This window comes from Molossus molossus, unplaced genomic scaffold (genome assembly GCF_014108415.1).
Source record: "Molossus molossus isolate mMolMol1 unplaced genomic scaffold, mMolMol1.p scaffold_m16_p_26, whole genome shotgun sequence".
Lineage (NCBI taxonomy): Eukaryota > Metazoa > Chordata > Mammalia > Chiroptera > Molossidae > Molossus > Molossus molossus.
The window spans coordinates 2,427,532-2,451,782 of record NW_023425362.1 but is presented as its reverse complement, the minus strand read 5'-3'; the positions used below and the strand labels follow the sequence as shown (position 1 = coordinate 2,451,782).

General features: G+C 62.2%; 1 protein-coding gene across 6 annotated transcripts in view; it reads left to right on the top strand.

Annotated features, from left to right (window-relative positions):
* The window catches only part of TBC1D22A (TBC1 domain family member 22A), a 228,356-nt gene that overhangs the window by 89,105 nt on the left and 115,000 nt on the right, over nt 1-24,251 (top strand). For all 6 annotated transcript variants that reach the window (XR_004961560.1, XM_036278220.1, XM_036278221.1 and 3 more), the window contains exons 6-8: nt 8,160-8,288; nt 11,352-11,414; nt 19,974-20,088. Coding sequence is in view for 5 of the 6 variants with exons in the window: in XM_036278220.1 (XP_036134113.1) it covers nt 8,160-8,288; nt 11,352-11,414; nt 19,974-20,088 (307 nt within the window). In the remaining variant the exon portion in view is untranslated. The remainder of the gene's footprint in view (nt 1-8,159; nt 8,289-11,351; nt 11,415-19,973; nt 20,089-24,251) is intronic.

The window sequence follows — 24,251 nt, the reverse complement described above, 5'->3', positions numbered from 1 at the left end:
TGAGCGGGTCAGGGGACTGGGTGGCCCGTGCACCGGGCCTGGGCATGAGCTCGGCCGCATCCTGAGCGGGTCAGGGGACTGGGTGGCCCGTGCACAGGGCCTGGGCATGAGCTTGGCCGCATCCTGAGCGGGTCAGGGGACTGGGTGGCCCGTGCACCGGGCCTGGGCATGAGCTCGGCCGCATCCTGAGTGGGTCAGGGGACTGGGTGGCCCGTGCACAGGGCCTGGGCATGAGCTTGGCCGCATCCTGAGCGGGTCAGGGGACTGGGTGTCCCGTGCACCGGGCCTGGGCATGAGCTCGGCCGCATCCTGAGCGGGTCAGGGGACTGGGTGTCCCGTGCACAGGGCCTGGGCATGAGCTCGGCCGCATCCTGAGCGGGTCAGGGGACTGGGTGTCCCGTGCACCGGGCCTGGGCATGAGCTCGGCCGCATCCTGAGCGGGTCAGGGGACTGGGTGTCCCGTGCACCGGGCCTGGGCATGAGCTCGGCCGCATCCTGAGCGGGTCAGGGGACTGGGTGTCCCGTGCACCGGGCCTGGGCATGAGCTCGGCCGCATCCTGAGCGGGTCAGGGGACTGGGTGTCCCGTGCACAGGGCCTGGGCATGAGCTCGGCCGCATCCTGAGCGGGTCAGGGGACTGGGTGTCCCGTGCACAGGGCCTGGGCATGAGCTCGGCCGCATCCTGAGCGGGTCAGGGGACTGGGTGGCCCGTGCACAGGGCCTGGGCATGAGCTCGGCCGCATCCTGAGCGGGTCAGGGGACTGGGTGTCCTGAGCGGGTCAGGGGACTGGGTGGCCCGTGCACAGGGCCTGGGCATGAGCTCGGCCGCATCCTGAGCGGGTCAGGGGACTGGGTGGCCCGTGCACAGGGCCTGGGCATGAGCTCGGCCGCATCCTGAGCGGGTCAGGGGACTGGGTGGCCCGTGCACAGGGCCTGGGCATGAGCTCGGCCGCATCCTGAGCGGGTCAGGGGACTGGGTGGCCCGTGCACAGGGCCTGGGCATGAGCTCGGCCGCATCCTGAGCGGGTCAGGGAAGTGATGAGGCTGCATTTCTGGAAAAGCCCCTTGGTCGGTCCACTCATTCACTCGGTTGTGTTTATCGAGTGCTCACTGTGTCTCACTGAACCGGGGCTGGGGAGTAGCAGCGAAGGGAAAACAAGCCCCTCACAGGACCTGCCGAGAAGAGAGGGACCCCTGCCTGCTCCGTCTCCCAGGACACACTCGGGTCTCACTGCACAGAAGGCCCGAGGCCTGCGGAGTCGGAGCCCCCAGTGCACTGCACGCCTGTCCTCCGCCTTTGCTCTTTGCTTGTTTTGTTGGACGCAGCTGTGTGCCCCTGTGGGAAACTCCCCGGAGGCGGAATCCTGAGTGCAGGGTGCTCGGGCACAGAACTCGGGGACAGGGGCGTCCTCTCTCGTTCCGTCATCTCTGACCCAGGAGTTCGCTCAGGAGCCTCTCTGCTGTCCTTGGGTCACTCCCAGACAGTTAGCAGAGCAGGTGTCTGTCATCACAGATTTGGGGAGCACAGTGAAGGGTGCTCATCATTCACCCCTGATTCAGCAGGAGTTTCTCCTCCTGCCCCGGGCCAGGCCCTTTGCAAGTGCATGTCACAGGGTGTCCTGGAGAGCGGTGTGGAGGGCGCCTGGTGGGTGTGCAGGGTGTCACAGAGGGTCCACTGTCAGCTGCCCAGCTCCTGAGGCCAGGGTTTCGGCGGTTCACGCTGTGCTGTTCTGGTACTTCAGCAGGTTGGTGTCTTGGGGTGAACTGTGGTGTCAGGGTTTGTGCCAACTGCAGCATGCTGTGACATGGGCTCTGCTGAGTGCCTGCCGGGGCTGGACGGGCCAGGGAGCAGCAAGATGTGGCAGCTTCCGGCTGCCCTCTTACTTGGCTTTCCATTTTGGATGTACGGTCGTGTCACCTGAGGAGCTTGGGAAGTATTGATATCGGGGTTCCCATGTGTGCCCTGGGACACTCAGGCTCCACGTGGGACAGCGCAGGGCACACAGCAGCCAGCTGGGAGAGAGGGAGGGAGGCAGTGCACTGGGCTGAGGTGCCTGGGCAGGACAGCGCCGGGCACGCAGCATCCAGCTGGGAGAGAGATAGTGAGGCAGTGCACTGGGCTGAGGTGCCTGGGCAGGAGAGCGCCGGGCACGCAGCAGCCAGCTGGGAGACAGGGAGGGAGGCAGTGCACTGGGCTGAGGTGCCTGGGCAGGACAGTGCCGGGCACGCAGCATCCAGCTGGGAGAGAGATAGTGAGGCAGTGCACTGGGCTGAGGTGCCTGGGCAGGACAGCGCAGGGCACGCAGCATCCAGCTGGGAGAGAGATAGTGAGGCAGTGCACTGGGCTGAGGTGCCTGGGCAGGACAGCGCCGGGCACGCAGCATCCAGCTGGGAGAGAGATAGTGAGGCAGTGCACTGGGCTGAGGTGCCTGGGCAGGACAGTGCCGGGCACGCAGCATCCAGCTGGGAGACAGGGAGGGAGGCAGTGCACTGGGCTGAGGTGCCTGGGCAGGACAGTGCCGGGCACGCAGCATCCAGCTGGGAGACAGGGAGGGAGGCAGTGCACTGGGCTGAGGTGCCTGGGCAGGACAGTGCCGGGCACGCAGCATCCAGCTGGGAGAGAGATAGTGAGGCAGTGCACTGGGCTGAGGTGCCTGGGCAGGAGAGTGGGCTGGGGGGGACTTACTGAGCACCTTCACCCGGGGCTCAGTGGTGGGGTGCTTTGTCCCTGCCTCTCTGCTTCCCGGGACAGGAGCTGCAGCACTGAAGCACTTGTCCAGTTTGAAAGGCAAATGACCGAGCTGTGCTTGAGCAGGGACCTGTCTCAGGTCTGCTGAGCTAAAGGCTTTTCCCCGGAACGCTCACTTTGTCACTGGCACGGCCGCGGTGGCCGCGGAAGAGTTCTTCACTGACAGGCGGCGTGCTGCCCTGGAGAGGGACACGAGGGACGCCCTTGTTCACGGGGACGGTGCGCTCTCCAGTCGGGACCGTGCCGTGGCCCCGCCCAGGACTCTGCATCAGTGCTCCTGAACATTCCAGTTCCACGCACGTGGCTGTGACCTTGCAGAGTGAGCTCTCTGGAAAGTGCTCATTTTGGTTCTTTTTGAAATAACTATTTCAGAAACAGCGAACAGGAATGAGTTAAACCTTGAACGTTCATGTGGCGAATAGAAAGTGAGGGTGAGACGAGGTGCTTGGTGTCACATCTCTGCCCCGTCTGCTGGGGGGGTGTGCACATGGACTCGCCCGAGGGCAGGTGGCGCCCCTGCCGCTGGGACGGTTCCGATAGTCTCGGCGTGGTTCACCCACGGTCCCGCTGGGACGGTTCGGATAGTCTCGGCGTGGTTCACACCCACGGTCCCGCTGGGACGGTTCGGATAGTCTCGGCGTGGTTCACCCACGGTCCCGCTGGGACGGTTCGGATAGTCTCGGCGTGGTTCACCCACGGTCCCGCTGGGACGGTTCGGATAGTCTCGGCGTGGTTCACCCACGGTCCCGCTGGGACGGTTCGGATAGTCTCGGCGTGGTTCACCCACGGTCCCGCTGGGACGGTTCGGATAGTCTCGGCGTGGTTCACCCACGGTCCCGCTGGGACGGTTCGGATAGTCTCGGCGTGGTTCACCCACGGTCCCGCTGGGACGGTTCGGATAGTCTCGGCGTGGTTCACCCACGGTCCCGCTGGGACGGTTCGGATAGTCTCGGCGTGGTTCACCCACGGTCCCGCTGGGACGGTTCGGATAGTCTCGGCGTGGTTCACCCACGGTCCCGCTGGGACGGTTCGGATAGTCTCGGCGTGGTTCACACCACGGTCCCGCTGGGACGGTTCGGATAGTCTCGGCGTGGTTCACCCACGGTCCCGCTGGGACGGTTCGGATAGTCTCGGCGTGGTTCACCCACGGTCCCGCTGGGACGGTTCGGATAGTCTCGGCGTGGTTCACCCACGGTCCCGCTGGGACGGTTCGGATAGTCTCGGCGTGGTTCACCCACGGTCCCGCTGGGACGGTTCGGATAGTCTCGGCGTGGTTCACACCCACGGTCCCGCTGGGACGGTTCGGATAGTCTCGGCGTGGTTCACACCCACGGTCCCGCTGGGACGGTTCGGATAGTCTCGGCGTGGTTCACCCACGGTCCCGCTGGGACGGTTCGGATAGTCTCGGCGTGGTTCACCCACGGTCCCGCTGGGACGGTTCGGATAGTCTCGGCGTGGTTCACACCCACGGTCCCGCTGGGACGGTTCGGATACTCTCGGCGTGGTTCACCCACGGTCCCGCTGGGACGGTTCGGATACTCGGCGTGGTTCACCCACGGTCCCGCTGGGACGGTTCGGATAGTCTCGGCGTGGTTTGCACCCACGGTCCCGCTGGGACGGTTCGGATAGTCTCGGCGTGGTTTGCACCCACGGTCCCGCTGGGACGGTTCGGATCGTCTCCGCGTGGTTTGCACCCACGGTCCCGCTGGGACGGTTCGGATCGTCTCCGCGTGGTTTGCACCCACGGTCCGCGTTTCCTGGCGTGCTGATGCAGCAGCGGCATTCCTGTGGTTCTGTCATTTACATTCATCACATACTTGCGTATATCTCATTTGCATAATTTTTAGTTTTGCTTAATTATCGAAAAGACCTCAACTTGCGTGTGTCATCCCTTCAGGAATGGGGTGTCGGGAGGACGCTGGCTCCCGCCGCCTGTCATGGCGTACTTCCCTGTCAGAGTCTCTCTGTAGGGTGAGTTAGGATTGGGGACAGGGAGGGTTTCTGAGAGGTCGTCCTGCTCGCTCAGAGCCCTCGGATGGCCGGTGGTTAGTGTAAGGCTGTCCCCACCCCGGTCTGCCCCTGCTGGCCCCCGCCCTGAGGCAAGGCCCCGACCGCGGCACCTGTCCTCACCCCTGGTCTGTGCCGCCGGCCGTGCTGCCCTGCGTACTCCGTGAGGCCCTGCCCCCTTTCCCAGGGCTTTTGCTCGCCTCTCCCTGCCCACCTCTCTCTTCCCGACTGTCAGCACCAGACCACCCGGAGCGGTGTGCCAGCTGCTACTTGCATTCCCACGTAGCCCAGACCACCCGGAGCGGTGTGCCAGCTGCTACTTGCAATCCCACGTAGCCCAGACCGCCTCCTCCCTGCACCCCCGGCGAGCCCCTCCCGGGGCTGCTGACATGTCTGCCAGCGCAGGGGCGGGAAGTGGCCCTGCAGGTGTGTGGAGAGTGTGGTCCAGTCTCACTCGCTCTGCGCCAGCGCCCGGTGCCTTGGGATGCGGTGCAGACCCGAGCCGAGAGGGGCTGAGCCCTCGGGCGAGGGGGGTGGGCAGCAGTGGGAGAAGCAGTGCTGAGGGGCACCGCGGGGGAGAGGCCAGCACGCCTGGGCGGGAGGAGGCCGGCCCTGCAGAGGCGGGAGGAGGCCAGCACGCCTGGGCGGGAGGAGGCCAGCACGCCTGGGCGGGAGGAGGCCGGCCCTGCAGAGGTGGGAGGAGGCCGGCCCTGCAGAGGCAGGAGGAGGCCGGCCCTGCAGAGGCGGGAGGAGGCCGGCACGCCTGGGCGGGAGGAGGCCGGCCCTGCAGAGGTGGGAGGAGGCCGGCCCTGCAGAGGCGGGAGGAGGCCGGCACGCCTGGGCGGGAGGGGCCAGCCCTGCAGAGGCGGGAGCGGCGTCCGGAAGGGCCGGCAGCAGAGGTCCTGGCACTGTGGCTCCCTTGGTCTGTGCGCCGCCAACCAGCTCTGCCCCGCGGGGTGGAGACTGCGTGTGTGATCCGCGCGCCCAGCGTGTTCCCGGAAAGTTTTGTTCAGAGCCGCAGGCCGTGGGCCAGGCTCACCTGTGGGAGTGGGCGCCTGCTTCGATGTGGAGGGGGAGTCTCAGCAGAGGGGCCCTGACTTAGCGACCAGAGGGGCTGGTGGTGGGGGGCTCCCAGGGGAGGGGCTGTGGGCCCCGAGGCCGGGCTCCCAGGGGAGGGGCTGTGGGGCCCCGAGGCCGGGCTCCCAGGGGAGGGGCTGTGGGGGCCCCGAGGCCAGGCTCCCAGGGGAGGCGCTGTGGGGGCCCCGAGGCCGGGCTCCCAGGGGAGGGGCTGTGGGCCCCGAGGCCGGGCTCCCAGGGGAGGGGCTGTGGGGGCCCCGAGGCCAGGCTCCCAGGGGAGGCGCTGTGGGGGCCCCGAGGCCGGGCTCCCAGGGGAGGCGCGTGGGCCCCGAGGCCGGATGTTGGCTTCCGCCTGCCGGCAGGCCCTGTGGCTACACTGAACTGGTCCCTGAGCCCGGCTGCTGTCTGTGGGGGCTCCTGCCAGCCTCTGCACTCGGTGGGTGGCAGGCAGTGCCTGGGTGTAGCCGTCCCGTCTCTCATGCAGCCTGTGCCCTGGTAATTAGGGCGAAGGGACAGGAGCAAACTCAGGTGCTTGTATTTTACATGAGACCAGGGCCTTGGGAGCAGTGGGTGGTCGATGCCGCGGCCCCACACAGTCGTCTCTGAGGCCACCCCTGGCAGAGGATGACACGCCCCACTGCAGTGGCCATCCCCTGCTGTAACTGCTGCCTAGCGCAGGGCAGGCTTGGACCAGAAGGGCACCGCGGGCTCCAGATGGAGAGCAGGAGGCACAGGAGCGGGTAGTGTCTGCGCTGTGGGAGCTGTGGGCAGGGTCCGCTCTGTGGCATCCTAGCATTCTCTCGTTTGGCCCGAAACGGGGGCCCAGGGGCCAGCAGCCCAGCTACTGCAGGAACAGGGACTCGGCTGGTGTGGGTTGTCAGCTGCGCTGCTCTGGCGGGGAACGGCCCCTCCCCCGTGCAGTGAACCGGATGCGTTTCTGCGCAGGTGTTCCTCGTGGTGGAGGCGCCGACACCACCACGGGTCCGCTGGGTTGTAATCCGTGCCCCGCCAGCAGGGTTGCTGGGAGGTAGGCGTCAGGAGCCTGGGATGCCCGGTGCACTTCGCGGCGGGGACTGCCCCCGGCTCCGACCGGACAGACGCCGGGGGTCGGAGCGTTCGGAGTGGGGAGTGTCGACTGGAGCGCAGGTCGGTGTGGGTTTGTAAGTGGGCAGCCGGGCGGCCGGGGGTCAGCGTGTCGGAGCGGGGCTTGGCGGCCCTTTCCTGTCGGGCTGGACAGCCGAGAGTTTGCCTGCACTCTTGTGGGTCACATGGCCTGTCCCGCAGCCACTCGGCCCGCCGTGCGGTGCTCAGCGGCCCTGAGCAGGGGCGGTGTGCGTGTTCGCGGGCCCTGCAGCCCGCACGGACGGATGCGGCGGGGTGGGGGCGTGTCTGAGGTGAGCCGTGAAGCATGCATGTTGGGCACAGGACACCTTAGGAAGCGCGAGAGAGGACTGACCGCGAAGGGTAGGTGGGTTGGGCTGCACTGAAGTTGGGACCTTTTCAGCAAAGACTCTGTTGGCAGGGAGAAGGGAGGCTGCAGGGAGGGGACACAGTTACCACAGGGTCACCCGCAGACGGGGTGACAGGTGCCGTGAACCATGAGGAACAGCGCGACTGCTGCGCGGGGACCTCACGGATGAGGACACGGCGACACCCTCAGGTCCTGGGACGTGCAGGTAGAACTGCTCTAGTAGACACCACTGCAGAGCCCTCGGGGCGGCCACAGGGAAACGCCCCACAGTGCCGAGTGCTGACAAGGACGTAGGGCAGTGGGCGCTCAGACTTGCCGCGGGAGTGGCATCGCTTTGGAAAGGGCTCTGTCGAGGGCACACGCACACTGCTCCCAGGTGCATGCTGGGCGAAATGCCTGTGGCGCCCAGGAGGGCGGGTACGGAGTGTTCCCGTGAGGACTGCTGACTGCCCCACGGCCGCGGGGTCCGTAGCGGGGTGTCGTGCCCTGTGCTGCAGGTGCGTGGGCTTTCCAGGGGCGACGTCGCGTTCAGGCCCCAGCAGAGAGGACTGCATCCGTCGTGGCGCGGGCGCGGGTGCGTGCAGAGAGGAAGCGGCCTGTCTCCGAGCCCTGCTCTGGGCGCGGTGACTGTGACTGTGAGCGCCGCAGGTCCCGCTGCACCTGGGCACGAGGGCTTTGAGCACCTGGCCAGGTGCTGCCATGTGGCCCGCGGTGCCCGTCTCCACGTCTGTGTCTCTGTTGCCACCCACCAGTCCTCCCACGTCATTTGAGACACGGGCCCTTACTCCTTCGCCCTCTTCAGGGAGACTCCGTGGCTTGGCATCAACCACACTGACTCTTCATTGCGTTTTTCCAGGGTTACCTTCCTGCCAACGTCGACCGAAGACCTGCCACTCTCCAGAGGAAGCAGAAAGAGTACTTCGCCTTTGTGGAGAGTTATTACGACTCTAGGAATGACGAAGTTCACCAAGACACCTACCGACAGGTAGGGGCCCTTACCTGTCCCCATGCGCCACGTAAGACAGGCGCTTTGACGTGGGGGCGACGTGTGGGAGGAAGTGTTTGATCTCGCCTGACCCCGCCTGGGTCACAGCTGGATAGTCCCGTCAGTCAGTGAGCTTGAGAGCAGATAATGTGGTTAACTCAGTGCGTCCAGCGCTCGCTGTCCGCACGGCTCCCTGAGACCTTTCGGTCCCTCTGTGAGGTGTGCGAGCTCAGAGCGGCCTATGCTGTGGCCGACCACACTGGTCCGAGTCGCAGCATGGCCCCGTTTCCCAGACGACTGTCTGCCTCTCCCGGCACACCTCCGTGTCGGACGTTTCCTGTCGGGAACCTGCCCCCAGGCGAAGGAGCTCTGCCGAACTCTCACCGACGGGCCTGTCCACACGCACCTGTCGGCCTGCTATAGGTGTGGTGCAGAGGGCCGGAGACAGGCTCACCCCTGGTGGTCCTGGTTCCTGGGGCTCCGTGGGTCCTTGGAAAGCATGTCCCCCCGCGGGCACAGTGGAGGCTCTGGAGGGAGACCGCGGCCGGGGAGGAGCTGGGAGGAGCCTGCTGCCATGGCCCTCCGGCGGCCCCTCGCCCGGCCTGGTGCTGCTCCCGCTGCCTCCGCGCACCTCGTGGCTCCCAGGCAGGCCCCGCCCTGGCACCCTGTAGCCGGCGTGAGACAGATTGCGTTTGGGTCGCAGGTCTCAGAGAATGGATGGATTTGGGGATGGTTTGAGCATGTTTTGATGTGTTTTTATCTGGGAGAAAGGCTTCGAGGCGACGCCGAGACTCGGCAGGCTGTGCTCTGCTGCGGCTTCTCCGGGGAGGAGCAGTTGTTGCATCTGTGCTCAGTTGCCACAAGAGGTCACAGAGAGCTCCCGCCTTGTTGTGGTTCCAGAGGTCTCGGCACTCGGGTGACAGAGATGCACCCTGCTGCGTGGACACCTGCCCTGGAGGGACCCTGCTGACCTGTCCAGCCAGGCGCTGCGAGGTCACAGAGCCGGCCAGGTGTGGGCCCCGGGCCCTGGCCTCTGCTTGCTGCCCACTCGCGGTGCTGCTCCCACCGCTGACCTGACTGCCGCTCCCTGAGGACGGTCGCCCTCCTCCTGCCTCTGTCCTTTGACGTCTGTGCTGGTCTCTTGCTGAAGGCGTTGCGTCCAGCGCGCACGGAGTCCATCAGACTCGCGGGCTCGTGGGCGTGTCCTCCCGCCCTGGGAGCTCTGCAGACCATCGTGGCCTCGCCTGCTCGCCCCGCCCTGCGCAGGGACGGCCTGGGTGGCACATGAGTGTCCAGCTGTGCTGAGGGCCTCCTTCCTCAGGATATGCTCCTGGTGGTGTGGTGACGGCAAGCTGCCGTTTATGCCGCCACCGCCCTCTGCACTCCACAGACGGGGCTGCCTGCTCTTCCGTCAGGTGGGCGGGGCTGCCTTGGTGTGCCGCGGACAGACGTGCGCCTGTGAGCGGCATTGTGTGGGCTAGTGCTCTGGGGGTGGCCCTCCAGGACGCCCTGGTCAAGGGGATGAAATGTGGAGGGTTCTCATCCCTGCCTAAGCCTTGGCTCCTCGTGTGGCTGCTGGAGTCCTCTGACCCCTCGCCTCCCGAGTCTGGAAGGTCCCTTCTCCTCCTCGTCCCCCAGGACGGTCTCCTGGGCACATGGTGCTCGGGGCCTGGAGGGCCGAGTCCTCTGCTGTGTCTCATCACCTGCCTCCCCCGCTGCCACCTTGCAGCTGTGCCCTCGGGACATGGGGCCTCGTCCTCGCCCTGTGCAGTCCCAGTCCCTCCCTCTGGGCCACCTGGCCGGGACTCCAGGTTCTCCGGAGGGAAGACTGGCAGGAGGCTGCTGATCCCGAGCGCAGTCTCCTGCTCCAGAGCGGCGTGGTCGGCGGGCCCGCGAAGCTGCTGCCTGGGTCCCCCCAGGGCCCGAGGGAGGGGCTGGCGAGTGTCCGCGGACAGGATGACAGGATGCGCAGCCTGCAGCCCAGAGCCCGGGACCCCCAGGCCGCAGTGCTGCCGCAGAGGGGGAGGCTGCCCGCCAACCGCAAGGGCGGGGTGCACCTGACTCTAAGGGCTGTTTCCTGGGCGAGGTGGTGGTGACAGTGTGGGCTGGCGTGATGTTCGGGGGGTGTTGGGAGCCATGTGATCCCTGCTTAAGCCTGGACGTTGTTTTGGTTGCTTAAACCTTGCATGGGTTCCTATGCCACGTGGCGAACTTTATTAGGACTCTCGTGCCCGGCAGAGAGTGTGAAGCGCTTCCAGTGAAAAGGGCCCCGGATCCCCAAGGGCTTGGTGAAGTGGGGAACGTGGGGCCTGGGCTCCGGGAAGCCGCTGTCACAGCCGAAAGCTTGCATGCTGCTGATGCACTGGAACCGCTCTCGTGTCGAGCTGGACATCACTGTCCCTGATTGCTATGGATTCACTGCTAAATAGTCAGGGGCCTGCTCTGTTCCTGATCACGCAGCCACTGCTGTTTGATGGGGTGTCAAGCCAGCCTGTCAACTAGGACTCAGGGAGCTCCTTCAGATGGAGCTGCTCCCTACCCAGGGAGCTCCGACGTGGCCGGGGCGTGTCTCGGAGTAGAGTGGGACCTGGGGAGCTCGGACGTGGCCGGGGCGTGTCTCGGAGCAGTGTGAGACCCGGGGAGCTCAGACGTGGCCGGGGCGTGTCTCGGAGCAGAGTGAGACCCGGGGAGCTCGGACGTGGCCGGGGCGTGTCTCGGAGTAGAGTGGGACCCGGGGAGCTCGGACGTGGCCGGGGCGTGTCTCGGAGCAGAGTGGGACCCGGGGAGCTCGGACGTGGCCGGGGCGTGTCTCGGAGTAGAGTGGGACCCGGGGAGCTCGGACGTGGCCGGGGCGTGTCTCGGAGCAGTGTGAGACCCGGGGAGCTCGGACGTGGCCAGGGAGTGTCTCGGAGCAGAGTGAGACCCGGGGAGCTCGGACGTGGCCAGGGCGTGTCTGGAGCAGTCAGACCCGGGGTCGCCTTGTTATTGTCATGGTGTCAGCCTTCTCACTGTGATGTTGAGGTGTTGTTTGTCATCCTTTGTCTCTTTCTCTTTTGTCTCCAGATCCACATAGACATCCCTCGAATGAGTCCAGAGGCCCTGACACTTCAGCCCAGAGTGACAGAGGTAAGAGCACCGGAAGTGCCTGCCCAGGTGTCTCCCTTCGCCGGGGTCGGTGCCCACTTTCCTCTAAGGCGGTGGGTGCGGGGCAGGTGCTCCCCCACAGGCGGGCTTGCAAGTCATCGCCGACAGGAGCCCTTGTTCCTACAGCGGCTGTACTGCTGCGAGAGGGAACGGGGGCCGCAGGGTCCGTGTGCCCAGTCCTCACGATGCTGCCCAAACCTGCGCCGGTGCGAGGGCTGCTCCGCGTTCTCAGCCCTTGCGTGGAGTCCCCCAACTTTATGTGTGCGATTCTTCGGGCTCTAGGCCATGTCACATGATGTGTGTCCTGAGAAGGTGATGGGGGCTGCGCCGTCCCTCGTGCGGCCTGGTCTCTGTGACCTGTGTTTTCTTACTCGTCGTGTTTTCCGAGTCCCAGCCCCTGTGCTGTGTGTGATGGTCCTCGCTCAGAGCCCACGCTTTCTGGAGCCCTCTCCCTGTGGGCACAGCTCGGCTGCTGCGGACATCCGCTGCCCACAGACCAGCCTTGCTCCAGGGCATGGGCGGAGAAGTGACCTGCTGCACTGCTGGGTGTGAGCCTGGACACGGTCACGGTAACGACTGCGTTCCGGACGGGATGCCGCTTCGGCTCTCACCCGCGGACCGCTCGGGGCCTGGTGGCGCCCGTGCCCGTGCCAGTTCTTCACGTGCCAGACTTGTTGGTCTTTGTCTCTCAGCAGGTGTCCTTACTGGGTCTTCGTGCCTGTTTTCCTGGTTGCTGATGGAGACACACCCCTTCATGTGTTTGTGGGCCCCTTCCACGATCGCTCTCTGGGGATGCTTGGTCCTGTCTTTGCCCATTTTTCTTTTGGGGTGTTGATCTCGTTTTATTGGGGTTGATTTTTCTGAGTTAGGGATCTAAGCTGTTATCAGCTGCATGTCGCAGATAGCTCGGCCGCCCCGTGCTGTCCCCCTTCCCTCTGGGGGCCGTCAGTGGTTGGAAATGTTAGCTTAGTGCAGTTTACCTCGTTACTGCTTGTGGGTGGCCTTGGCCTCTGCTTAAAAATCTCATCCTACCTGATTGGTCGTGCGGGTGGCAGCCAAGTCGATATTTTCTCTCTCTCTCTGTTCCTCCCTCTCCCTCCTACTCTGTCTGAACAAAAAATGGAAAAATGTCCTCAGGTGAGGATAAACAAACAAAGTCTCATCCTCCACACACCGTAAGCCCCTCTGTCCTGTTCCCCTGGAAGCTGTGCTGCTTTGCCTGTCCTCCTGCGTGTTTGTTCATCTCTCGGTGACCACGGCTGGCGGCGGAGGACGCAGCTCAGCTTCTCGGGCCCTGGTGCCCGCCGGCTCCGCCTGTCCTCTGCCCCCATTCGCAGAGACCTCTGCTCTGCCCTGCCCCAGTGTCCTGGTGCTTGTCCCTGTGCCACACCCTGCTCGCCAGCTCCGCTTGGCATCCAGTCTCAAGTCCTGGGTAAGGTGTCCACACCCTGCTGCTTCCTCTCACGGGAGGGTGTGGTCCGAGGCCTTTGCCCTTCCCCTCACGTCTCAGGGTCAGATGGCTGACACTTTCTCATTCGCTTTGAAAGCCTCTCTGAGCCCTGGCCGGTTTGGCTCAGCGATTAAAGCCTTGGCCTCGCGGACCAGAGTCCCAGGTTCGGTTCCTGCTAAGGGCACGTACCTTGGTTGCAGTTCGTCCCCAGCCCTAGGACATCTCACATCGATGTTTCTCTTTCTCTCTTCCTCCCTCTCTCCCTCCTGCTCTATCTGAAGATAAATGCAAAAAAAATAAAAAGTCCTTGGGTGAGGATTAAAAAAAAGAAAAAAATGTCTGTCTCATATGATTGGAATTGTACAGAACCTATAGATCAGCTTGGGAGAATTGACGTCATGAAATTTAGAGAGACACATCGACTGGTTTCCTCCCGCACGATCCGACCAGGCCGGGGACAAACTGCAACCAAGGTGCATGCCCTTGACCGGAATCGAACCTGCAACCCATTGGTCCGCAGGCTGACACCCTCCCGCTGAGCCAAACGGGCCAGGGCCACAACCGCCCTTGAGCGGTGGCACCGCCTGTGTGTGCAGTCAGCGTGTCAGGAGAAGCAGCGTCAAGGCACAGTGCTTCCCGATGGCAGGGCGGAGCAGAAGCCCGTCTCTGCAGGAGTCACTCCGAGGTCCTCCGGGGTCCTTTCCAATGGCTGTGTCACTGTGGCTGTTTCACCTCATTTCTTTCAGGGAGACATAGTCCCCTCAGCACTTGGTTTCTTTCCGTGGTGTCCAGCACTTGACCCACTGCTGAGCTGTCCCGGTGTCAGGAGAGCCCGTCACTGCCCTGGTGGGTGTCCCGGTGTCTGTGCCCTAGGGCGGGGCCCTCTCCTTCATGGTGTCTCCTTGGCTCTGGCTGCTCTGGGAGCGGCAGGCCTGTCCGGCCCCGGGGGGCAGTCCCACCCCAGGGCGAAGGGCTTGTCCCAGGGGCTCTGCAGCTGGCCAGGCGGGTGACGGCCGAGTCATCAAGCCTGGTGGGGGACGTGGAGTCGTGGGCGGGTGGGAAGACAGTGTGGGAACGTGGGTCCTGTGCTAGACACAGGCAGAGTCCAGGAGCGGTGTCTGCGAGGGGGCTGGGCCTGGACACCTGGCGCCGACAGGCCCGCAGCTCCCCACAGGCCTGCGCTGGCATCTCGGGTGCGGGCTTGCGGCCTTGAGTCGGTCACTCCTGTGCTTGGCTCCCACTGCGTGGTCCAGGGCGGCTGCCCTGGCCCCTGCATCGCGTGCGCTCCAGCAGCAGCAGCAGGAGGAGGGCACGGTGGAGAGGCACGCCCTCTTTGGAACTTCTGTGTCCTCCCGGTGGGACCCCCGATGTGGCTGCACTGTCTCATGCAGAACCAGAAGCACGTGGCTCCGATGATCGTGGGCCATGTGCCCACTCGAGGCTGGGGCTTCTCAGTACTCAGGAAGAAGGGTTTCTGCCACAGGCTTTTCCTTCCATCTGTCCACACATCCTTTTATTTATTTATTTATTTTTTATCCTTACCTGAGGACTAAGTGTTTTTGCATTTATCCTCAGATAGAGCAGGAGGGAGAGAGGGAGGAAGAGAGAGAGAGAAACAGATGTGAGACAGACACATCGAGAGGCCGCCACCCACACGACCCCAACCAGGGCTGGGGACAGACCGCAACTGAGGTACATGCCCTAGCAGGAACCGAACCTGGGACTCTCTGATCTGCGGGCTGACGCTTCAACTGCTGAGCCAAACTGGCCAGTGCTGTCCACACAGCCTTTTATTCAGCAGCATGGATGTCCGGTTTGCTCTGGTGTCTGCTCCCCTCCCCCTGCCTCCCCTCCCCAGCCTCCCGTCAGCTTTGTTGAGGTCTGACCGACAGACCGGCTGTGTGTCAGTGTTCACCTGTGTGAGTGGACAGTAGGTCCGTCTGACACCTGCGTGTGGGCTACAACCACCGAGTCAGGTATGGGGCACTGCCCGCCCCGCCCACTCCTGGTCTGCTTTCTCTCTCCAGGGTCTTGCTTTCTAAGAACTTCGTGTGAATGGCATGTGGGAGTCGCAGACTTGTGAGTTCCTCTCTCACGGGGACAGTGGTGTCCAGCCACACTGTCATGGTCATTGCTCTGTCTGGTGGCCTCAGTGTGCTCACCTGTTTCTCCAGTCGCGGACACAGAGGTTCTTTCCATTCGGCCCTGACAAGATACGGTTGCTGTGAACCCTTCACGCACCTCTTCGGGGAGGGCAGCTGTCTCCCTTCTGGGAGTAGCTGGGCACGCGGTCAGGTGTGCTCAGGTGCTTCCGGGAGCTGCCAGAGCAGAGCAGCGCCCCCCCCCCCCCCAGTCTGGGAGCCCAGCGCGCCCCTCCCCCCTTTCTTGCGGTAGCATTGTGATGGTGTGGAGTGGTGTCTTTGGTTTTGCACCTTTTTATGTACTGATTTGCATAGATCTTTGGGGAAGTGTTGGTCTCATTGTTTAATTGCCTTTAAACCTTCAGCCTGCCCGCTCCCGGGCCTCCTCATGCCCGAGTCAGAATCCCACCTTGGAGCCTGGGGATCCCTCTCTCCAGAAGCACAGACAAGTGTGAGGTCTGCTGACGGGAGGGTCTTGAAGTGAGCGAGCGAAGATGAGGGGCCGAAGGCCACCGCCTAGCATTCCGCACCCGGTGGCCTATTGCTCCGCTCCCGGTGGCCTAGCGCTCCGCACCCGGTGGCCTGGCGCTCCGCTCCCGGGGGCCTGGCGCTCCGCTTCCGGGGGCCTGGCGCTCCGCACCCTGTGGCCTGGCGCTCCGCTCCCGGGGGCCTGGCGCTCCGCACCCTGTGGCCTGGCGCTCCGCTCCCGGGGGCCTGGCGCTCCGCTCCCGGGGGCCTGGTGCTCCGCTCCCGGGGGCCTGCGCTCCACTCCCGGGGGCCTGGCGCTCTGCACCCGGAAGGCGGCAGCGTGCTGGAGCCAATGGCCTTCCCGGGGCCTACCCCCCCCCCCAGTCGCAGGGGTCCTTAGAGGGGCTGCTTGTGCTGAGGCCACTCCTGCCCGACTCCTCAGGGCTCTGCTCATCCCTCTGAGCTCCGCTGAGCAGACTTTCTAGCTGTGCGTTCATGTCTAGGCTGGCCCCGCGCTCCCCAAGGCAGGGCGGGCGGCTGGGACCACAGGGCCAGAAGGTGCGTGCTGGACCCTCTGTCCTCGCACACAGTCTTCCCAAGTGCCCAGGAAGCTCCGCCGCCGCCCACCGCCTGCTCACCTGTCCACCGGGATTGGCTCTGGAGTGCCTTCCTCGGTGCCCCAGGGGTGCTCGGGGCCGGGCCAGGGCAGGACAGCTGATCTGCGCCCTCATGGGGAAGCCAGCTCGGGACGGGGAGGCCTTCGCTCGGGGACTGAGTCAGGAGTCAGGCCAGCTCGGAGTCTGCAGCTTTCTCAGAGCCCCGGTCCAGGACTCACAAGGAACAGCCCCTTCTAAGTCCCTGGTGAGCTGGCGGCTCCCTTGTCCCTCCTCTCTGGGTAGAGCTGGCTGAGTCACCTGCCCCAAACCGACTTCTCTGGGCCTGCCTTGTGCCCGGGACCAGGCCAGGCGTGGCTGCTGCCTCGTGGCCGAGAGGGTTCCTGCTGGGACCTGCCTCCACCTGTTGCCCGAGGCGTTGCTCGGGTGCTGGCTCCGAGCACTGCCCCGGCTTCAGCGAGGGTGCCGGCGCCCAGCGCCAGAGCGCTATCCACCCTCAGTGTCTGCACGTGAGAAACACTAAATGGTGTCGCGCTGTTGAGTGATTTTGGTCTCTTGGTCATGTTTAAATATTCAATTTTCTAGAAAGCTGTTGACTTAAAATGAGAAGCGTGTGTGAATATGTGTGCGTGATGTATCACTCTTCAGCAAATATTTACCAGGCTCCTGCTGTCGCAGGTGCTGGCTGCGGTGCCCGCCTGGCTAGTTATTTCTTCCGGACAGCCCCAGAGGGCTCTGTTCTGTGTGGGCATTGGGCTGCTTGTGCCACTGTGTGGCTGCGGGCCCCAGCCTCCCTGTGAGTGCCAGGGCCCATGGTGATGGAGGAGAGCGCTTGGTGCATTCAGGGATGTAGGCGCTGGGGAGGCATTGACCTCCGGGGGTACCGGCACGGTTGGCTCTGCAGGGCTGGCTTGTTGGGGGATGGTGTAACCACCCCGTGGGCAGTCGGTGAGCCTGCACGGCACCCCATGCTCCTGTGTGACCAGGACGGCAGGACTGAGTCCCCGAGGGAGGCCGGTGCTCTGCAGGGCACTGCCTGTGGAGGGGGCTAAGGTCAGATAAGCAGGAAGTGGTATGCCCCCTAAAAGGGTGGGGAGGGAGCCGGTGGTGGCAGTCTCCATGGCTCCGTGTACACAGTGCTTTCCAAGTGCTCGGGAAGCCCAGCCGCCTCCTCCAGCTGCCTGCTCACCTGTCCCCCGGGATTGGCCCCAGAGTGCCTTCCTCGGTGCCCAGGGTGCTCGGGGCCCGGGCCATGTGGTGCTTGAAGTGTCCCCCAGCCGCGTAGATGACGGAGGGCCTGGCTTCCCTGGCAGTGGGCATGGCAGTGGGTACAGCCTGGCAGGCTTGCGGAAGCGTGTTGCTGGGTCGGGGACGAGCGCGAGGCTGGGCGGCTCCACGCTCGGTCTGTGGGCGGCGTGGAGCAGGGGAAGGCCCTTCAGTGTGTGCGCCTGTGCCTGCGGTCGGGGTGACGGGCTGTGTGCACCTGGCGAGACACCTGTCTGAGTAAAGGTGGGGGAGCGGCGGGCACGAGTGCCGGGAGAGGGAGGGCCAGTGGGCAGCAGGGGCGGTAGGACAGGGCTGGGGGCTGAGGGCGCCCACGGCCAGGGGGCAGCAGGGGCGGTAGGACAGGGCTGGGGGCTGAGGGCGCCCACGGCCAGTGGGCAGCAGGGGCGGTAGGACAGGGCTGGGGGCTGAGGGCGCCCACGGCCAGTGGGCAGCAGGGGCGGTAGGACAGGGCTGGGGGCTGAGGGCGCCCACGGCCAGTGGGCAGCAGGGGCGGTAGGACAGGGCTGGGGGCTGAGGGCCCCACGGCCAGGGGGGCAGCAGGGGCGGTAGGACAGGGCTGGGGGCTGAGGGCGCCACGGCCAGTGGGCAGCAGGGGCGGTAGGACAGGGCTGGGGGCTGAGGGCGCCCACGGCCAGTGGGCAGCAGGGGCGGTAGGACAGGGCTGGGGGCTGAGGGCGCCCCCGGCCCGGGGGCAGCAGGGGCGGTAGGACAGGGCTGGGGGCTGAGGGCGCCCACGGCCAGTGGGCAGCCGGGGCGGTAGGACAGGGCTGGGGGCTGAGGGCGCCCACGGCCAGTGGGCAGCAGGGGCGGTAGGACAGGGCTGGGGGCTGAGGGCCCCACGGCCAGTGGGCAGCAGGGGCGGTAGGACAGCGCTGGGGGCTGAGGGCCCCACGGCCAGTGGGCAGCAGGGGCGGTAGGACAGGGCTGGGGGCTGAGGGCCCCACGGCCAGTGGGCAGCAGGGGCGGTAGGACGTGTGTGATGGGTGCTTGAGTGTCTCCTCGGGTGATGATAACTTTCCAGTGATTATAAAACAGCTGTTAACAAGAACCCGAGCTCAGAGAGACAGAGGACAGACTGGTGTTTGTCAGATGAGGAGGACGAGGGTGGTAGGTGAGGGGTCGACATGAAGTAAACAAGCGCTCGGGATGTACGTACAGTATGACCGTAGTTGATGATACTCGTATTTGAAAGTTGCTGATAGTAGATATTAAAGGTTGTCATCACGAGAAAACATTCTGTGACTGTGTGATGATGGATATGGTCTAGACTCACTTTGGTGATCATTTCACAATATATACAAGTATTAAGTCATTATGTTCTATACCTGAAGCTAATGTAATGCTAGGTCAATTACACCTCAATTAAAAAAGTCTGTTTACCTAATGAGAGAAATTCAGAGTTTCCGTCCATGCATCCACCTACCATCTACCTTCCCTCCTCTGTTCCTCCCTTTGAACTACCCACCCAGCTACCATTTATCCACCCTCCCTCCACCATCTATCCAACATCCACCCATTATCCATCCACCATTCATCCATCCACCCATCCACCCATCCATCCATCTACCATCCATCCACCCACCCGTCCAACATCCATCCACCATTCGCCCACCACCCATCCATCCACCCATCCATCCACCCACCCACCATTCACCCACCACCCATCCATCCACCCATCTGTCCAACATCCATCCACCATTCACCCACCACCCATCCATCCACCCATCCATCCACCCACCCACCATTCACCCACCACCCATCCATCCACCCATCTGTCCAACATCCATCCACCATTCACCCACCACCCATCCATCCACCCATCCATCCACCCACCCACCATTCACCCACCACCCATCCATCCTCCCATCTGTCCAACATCCATCCACCATTCACCCACCACCCATCCATCCACCCATCTGTCCAAAATCCATCCACCATTCACCCACCACCCATCCATCCACCCATCTGTCCAACATCCATCCACCATTCGCCCACCACCCATCCATCCACCCATCTGTCCAACATCCATCCACCATTCACCCACCACCCATCCATCCACCCATCTGTCTGACATCCATCCACCATTCGCCCATCACCCATCCATCCACCCATCCACCTACCATTCAGCCATGTATCCACCCACCACTTACCCATCCTTTTGCTGACATACCCCTTCATCCCTCCCTGCCCCTCCTTCCTTCAGGAGCAGTTCACTGGTGGGCCAGGTGCTGCTCTACAGCCTGACTAAGGCCGGGGAGCCATATGCAGGTGTCCCCGAGGGGGTGGAAGAGCTCGGAACCGCATCTTTTGGGAGACCCAGCCGCTGTGGTAGGGCTGAGCCCGCGGGTGTGGTAGGGCCGAGCCAGCCATGTGGTAGGGGTTGGTGGGCATTATGTATTGCTTGTGAGTCAATGAAAAGTAAGATCATTGGAACAGAAACGTTTAAGCAGCAGTCGGTGTTTGTTCACACTCTAGCGTCAGTGACAGCGGAGACACGGGCAGTGTGTCTCGAGTAAGAGTGCACCTTGCAGGTCCTGGTGTGCTCACGCTGCGCTTCACCGCCTGTTTCGTTTTCTTCCAGATTTTTGAAAGGATATTATTTATATGGGCCATCCGTCACCCTGCCAGCGGGTACGTTCAGGGGATCAACGACCTGGTCACCCCTTTCTTTGTCGTCTTCCTTTGCGAACACACAGGTAAGAGCTCGCCATGACATGCTCCCTACAAACATGGAGCTGGGACTTCAGGGGCCTTCCTGCCCCTGTCACCAGCGTCGAGGACTGCCGTCACGTTGCCGTTGTCAGAGGTCGCTGACAGCAGGGAAGCCCGCGTCCTCGTGGTGGGAGCTGGAGGGCTGAGTCGCGCCCGAGCAGTGAGCCTGCGCTGCAGTGTGGTGCGTCCCCAGGGCGCTGGCACCCGCCTTCAAGGTGCGGACCTGAGTGCCGAGGGTCGGGGACGGCGTGCAGGGACGTTTGCTCACGAGGCAAAACGGGACCGTCTCGGTTGCATGTCGTAGCATCTCGTCACCCTTCTGCTTCTGAGGCACTAGTGACATGTCCCTTTGGGGACACTCACCACGTGCACAGCGGTCAGTCTGATGAGGCTCAGGCCGGGCTCAGCGGCAGCTGCTTAACCCCGAGTGGCTCCTTCTGTGTGTGTCCTGCCTGCTGGGAACATGTTTTATGTCTTAAAAAATCCTCATGACACAGGTGAGGGGTCCGCTTCGTAGTCCATCTAAGAATAGAAGTAAATGACGAGGCCGCTGTAGAGTCTTTATCGGCAGCTGATTTTAACTTGTCTTCATGTGAACCTGCCCTCGTGGCGTTGGCTGTTGTTAGGTGCTTTAGCCGTTCTGGTCTCCACTCGGCGTCGGGTCTGTCCCCGCAGTCCGCAGGCAGGTGTCCTAAGAGGATGAGAACATGCTGGTTTAATGCACTTGGCGGCGACCCTCTCACATTTTGTTTCCAGGCATGATGTCATGGGAGGTCTTTCCATTAAGTGACTAATGAGGCCGTGGGGCCCCCTCGCTAGTCATCCCCGAGTCGGGAGAGGCCACTAGAGGGCTGGGGCCCGCCTGCTCCCTCCCCCCTGATGCCAGTGGGGGCTCTTAATGCTCCCAGAGCAGGAGGGCCTGTCAGGAGACGGCAGACTTGTTAACTGAAGGAAGTCAGCTGAGATGTGATCAGGAATTGATGTTCCGTGTTAACTAGACTGTTTAATGAATGTGTAATAAGTTGGTCCTAACTGCTTTGCACCATCGTGCATGGTGAGACCCAGGCGGCCCTGAATGCGCTTGCTGGACTAGCAGCCACAGGATGGGGGCCGTGGGCGTGGTGTTAATGTCTGGGAGAGAGCAGCCGGAGGAAAGAGAACACGGATGAGTCCGGAGTTGGGGCAGAGGTTTGCGCTGGAGGCTGCCTGGGGAGCGGCTGAGAATCGGGACGGGATGGGCTTGTCCTGGGAGTGTGGAGGGGGGTGGGGGCCCTGTCCTGATCGCCGGTGTTCTGGGGTCCCTGGGGTTTGATTGGAGAGGGGAGGCTGCTGGTTGCAGCCCCGAAATGACAATAAGGTCCCCTGTCTTTGCATAGCCTGGGACTCACAGGTAGTCATATTGTCAGTTTAAGATCATTTGATGACAATCAGAGTAATGGCGTCACTGTTAGAAACAGCACAGCTCTGCAGCAGTGGAGCTCCGTGTGCCAGAAAGTGTCAGTGGGACGTGCTGCTACTTTCCTTCTGGCCTCCTGTCATCACCCTTTTTCACGTGGCAGCAACTGCATTATGCATGCACATTTCAGTTTTTCTTGTTTCTTTTTTAGTAACTAAGCATTTTCCAAAGTCATTAAACAGTTTTGAAAATATCTTTTTAAAAGCCAGTGACACATGACTTCCAAAAAGGGGTAGGAAAGCCAGGTAGAAGATCAACAAGGGACCAGGAGGAAGACTAAGCAATGTGGAAACCAGCTGGCCCCAGGATGTCCACAGAGCTCTGTGCCACCCAGCAGCGGGGCCCACGCTCCTCTCAGCGCCGGACACTCCCATGGAGAGCAGTGGGGCTGTGGGGCAGGCGCGCACACGTTGGAGAGGACAGGAGGGTGTGGAGGGTGTTCTCTGACCACAGTAATGTTGAGTAGAACTCAGGGAAGTGGAAGAACTTGACAGATAGTGAAGAGTGGAGAACACAACTGTGATAAGCCTGTGCCAGAGCAGAAAGAGAAGGGAAATAAGAAGTTAGCTTTGGAATGATTGAACACAAAAACAGCATACCAAAACTTACGGGTGCAGCTAAAGCAGGGCTCCGAGGGAAATGCATAGTTGTGAGTGACTATATTTAAAAAGAACATCTCAATTATTATCTTTTCAATTTCAGAAACTAGAGAAAGAAAAACCAAAGCCAAAACAGACAGAAGGAAGGAAATAAAGACTAGAACAGAAATAAATGAAATAGGGAAGAGAAAAATCAAGAGAAAACCAACAAAACCAAAGACGGTTCTTTTAGAATATCAATAAAATTGACAAATGTTTAGCTAGACTAATCCAGAAAAAAAGAACACTCAGATTACTGAACTCATGAGAGATTTTAGAAATGAACAGCATTAAATGAATGCTATGAACAACTCTCCAAATTAGATAGTGTAGAGGAGATGCAGACGTGCCTCCCAGCACACAGTGAGATGGTGTAGAGGAGATGCAGACGTGCCTCCCAGCACACAGTGAGATGGTGTAGAGGAGATGCAGACGTGCCTACTAGCACACAGTGAGATGGTGTAGAGGAGATGCAGACGTGCCTCCCAGCACACAGTGAGATGGTGTAGAGGAGATGCAGACGTGCCTCCCAGCACACAGTGAGATGGTGTAGAGGAGATGCAGACGTGCCTACTAGCACACAGTGAGATGGTGTAGAGGAGATGCAGACGTGCCTCCCAGGACACAGTGAGATGGTGTAGAGGAGATGCAGACGTGCCTCCCAGCACACAGTGAGATGGTGTAGAGGAGATGCAGACGTGCCTCCCAGCACACAGTGAGATGGTATAGAGGAGATGCAGACATGCCTCCCAGCACACAGTGAGATGGTGTAGAGGAGATGCAGACGTGCCTCCCAGCACACAGTGAGATGGTGTAGAGGAGATGCAGACGTGCCTCCCAGCACACAGTGAGATGGTGTAGAGGAGATGCAGACGTGCCTCCCAGCACACAGTGAGATGGTGTAGAGGAGATGCAGACGTGCCTCCCAGCACCAGTGAGATGGTGTAGAGGAGATGCAGACGTGCCTACTAGCACACAGTGAGATGGTGTAGAGGAGATGCAGACGTGCCTCCCAGCACACAGTGAGATGGTGTAGAGGAGATGCAGACGTGCCTCCCAGCACACAGTGAGATGGTGTAGAGGAGATGCAGACGTGCCTACTAGCACACAGTGAGATGGTGTAGAGGAGATGCAGACGTGCCTCCCAGGACACAGTGAGATGGTGTAGAGGAGATGCAGACGTGCCTCCCAGCACACAGTGAGATGGTGTAGAGGAGATGCAGACGTGCCTCCCAGCACACAGTGAGATGGTATAGAGGAGATGCAGACATGCCTCCCAGCACACAGTGAGATGGTGTAGAGGAGATGCAGACGTGCCTGCTAGCACACAGTGAGATGGTGTAGAGGAGATGCAGACGTGCCTCCCAGCACACAGTGAGATGGTGTAGAGGAGATGCAGACGTGCCTCCCAGCACACAGTGAGATGGTGTAGAGGAGATGCAGACGTGCCTACTAGCACACAGTGAGATGGTGTAGAGGAGATGCAGACGTGCCTCCCAGCACACAGTGAGATGGTGTAGAGGAGATGCAGACGTGCCTCCCAGGACACAGTGAGATGGTGTAGAGGAGATGCAGACGTGCCTCCCAGCACACAGTGAGATGGTGTAGAGGAGATGCAGACGTGCCTACTAGGACACAGTGAGATGGTGTAGAGGAGATGCAGACGTGCCTACTAGCACACAGTGAGATGGTGTAGAGGAGATGCAGACGTGTCTCCCAGCACACAGTGAGATGGTGTAGAGGAGATGCAGACGTGCCTCCCAGCACACAGTGAGATGGTGTAGAGGAGATGCAGACGTGCCTCCCAGCACACAGTGAGATGGTGTAGAGGAGATGCAGACGTGCCTACTAGGACACAGTGAGATGGTGTAGAGGAGATGCAGACGTGCCTACTAGCACACAGTGAGATGGTGTAGAGGAGATGCAGACGTGTCTCCCAGCACACAGTGAGATGGTGTAGAGGAGATGCAGACGTGCCTCCCAGCACACAGTGAGATGGTGTAGAGGAGATGCAGACGTGCCTACTAGGACACAGTGAGATGGTGTAGAGGAG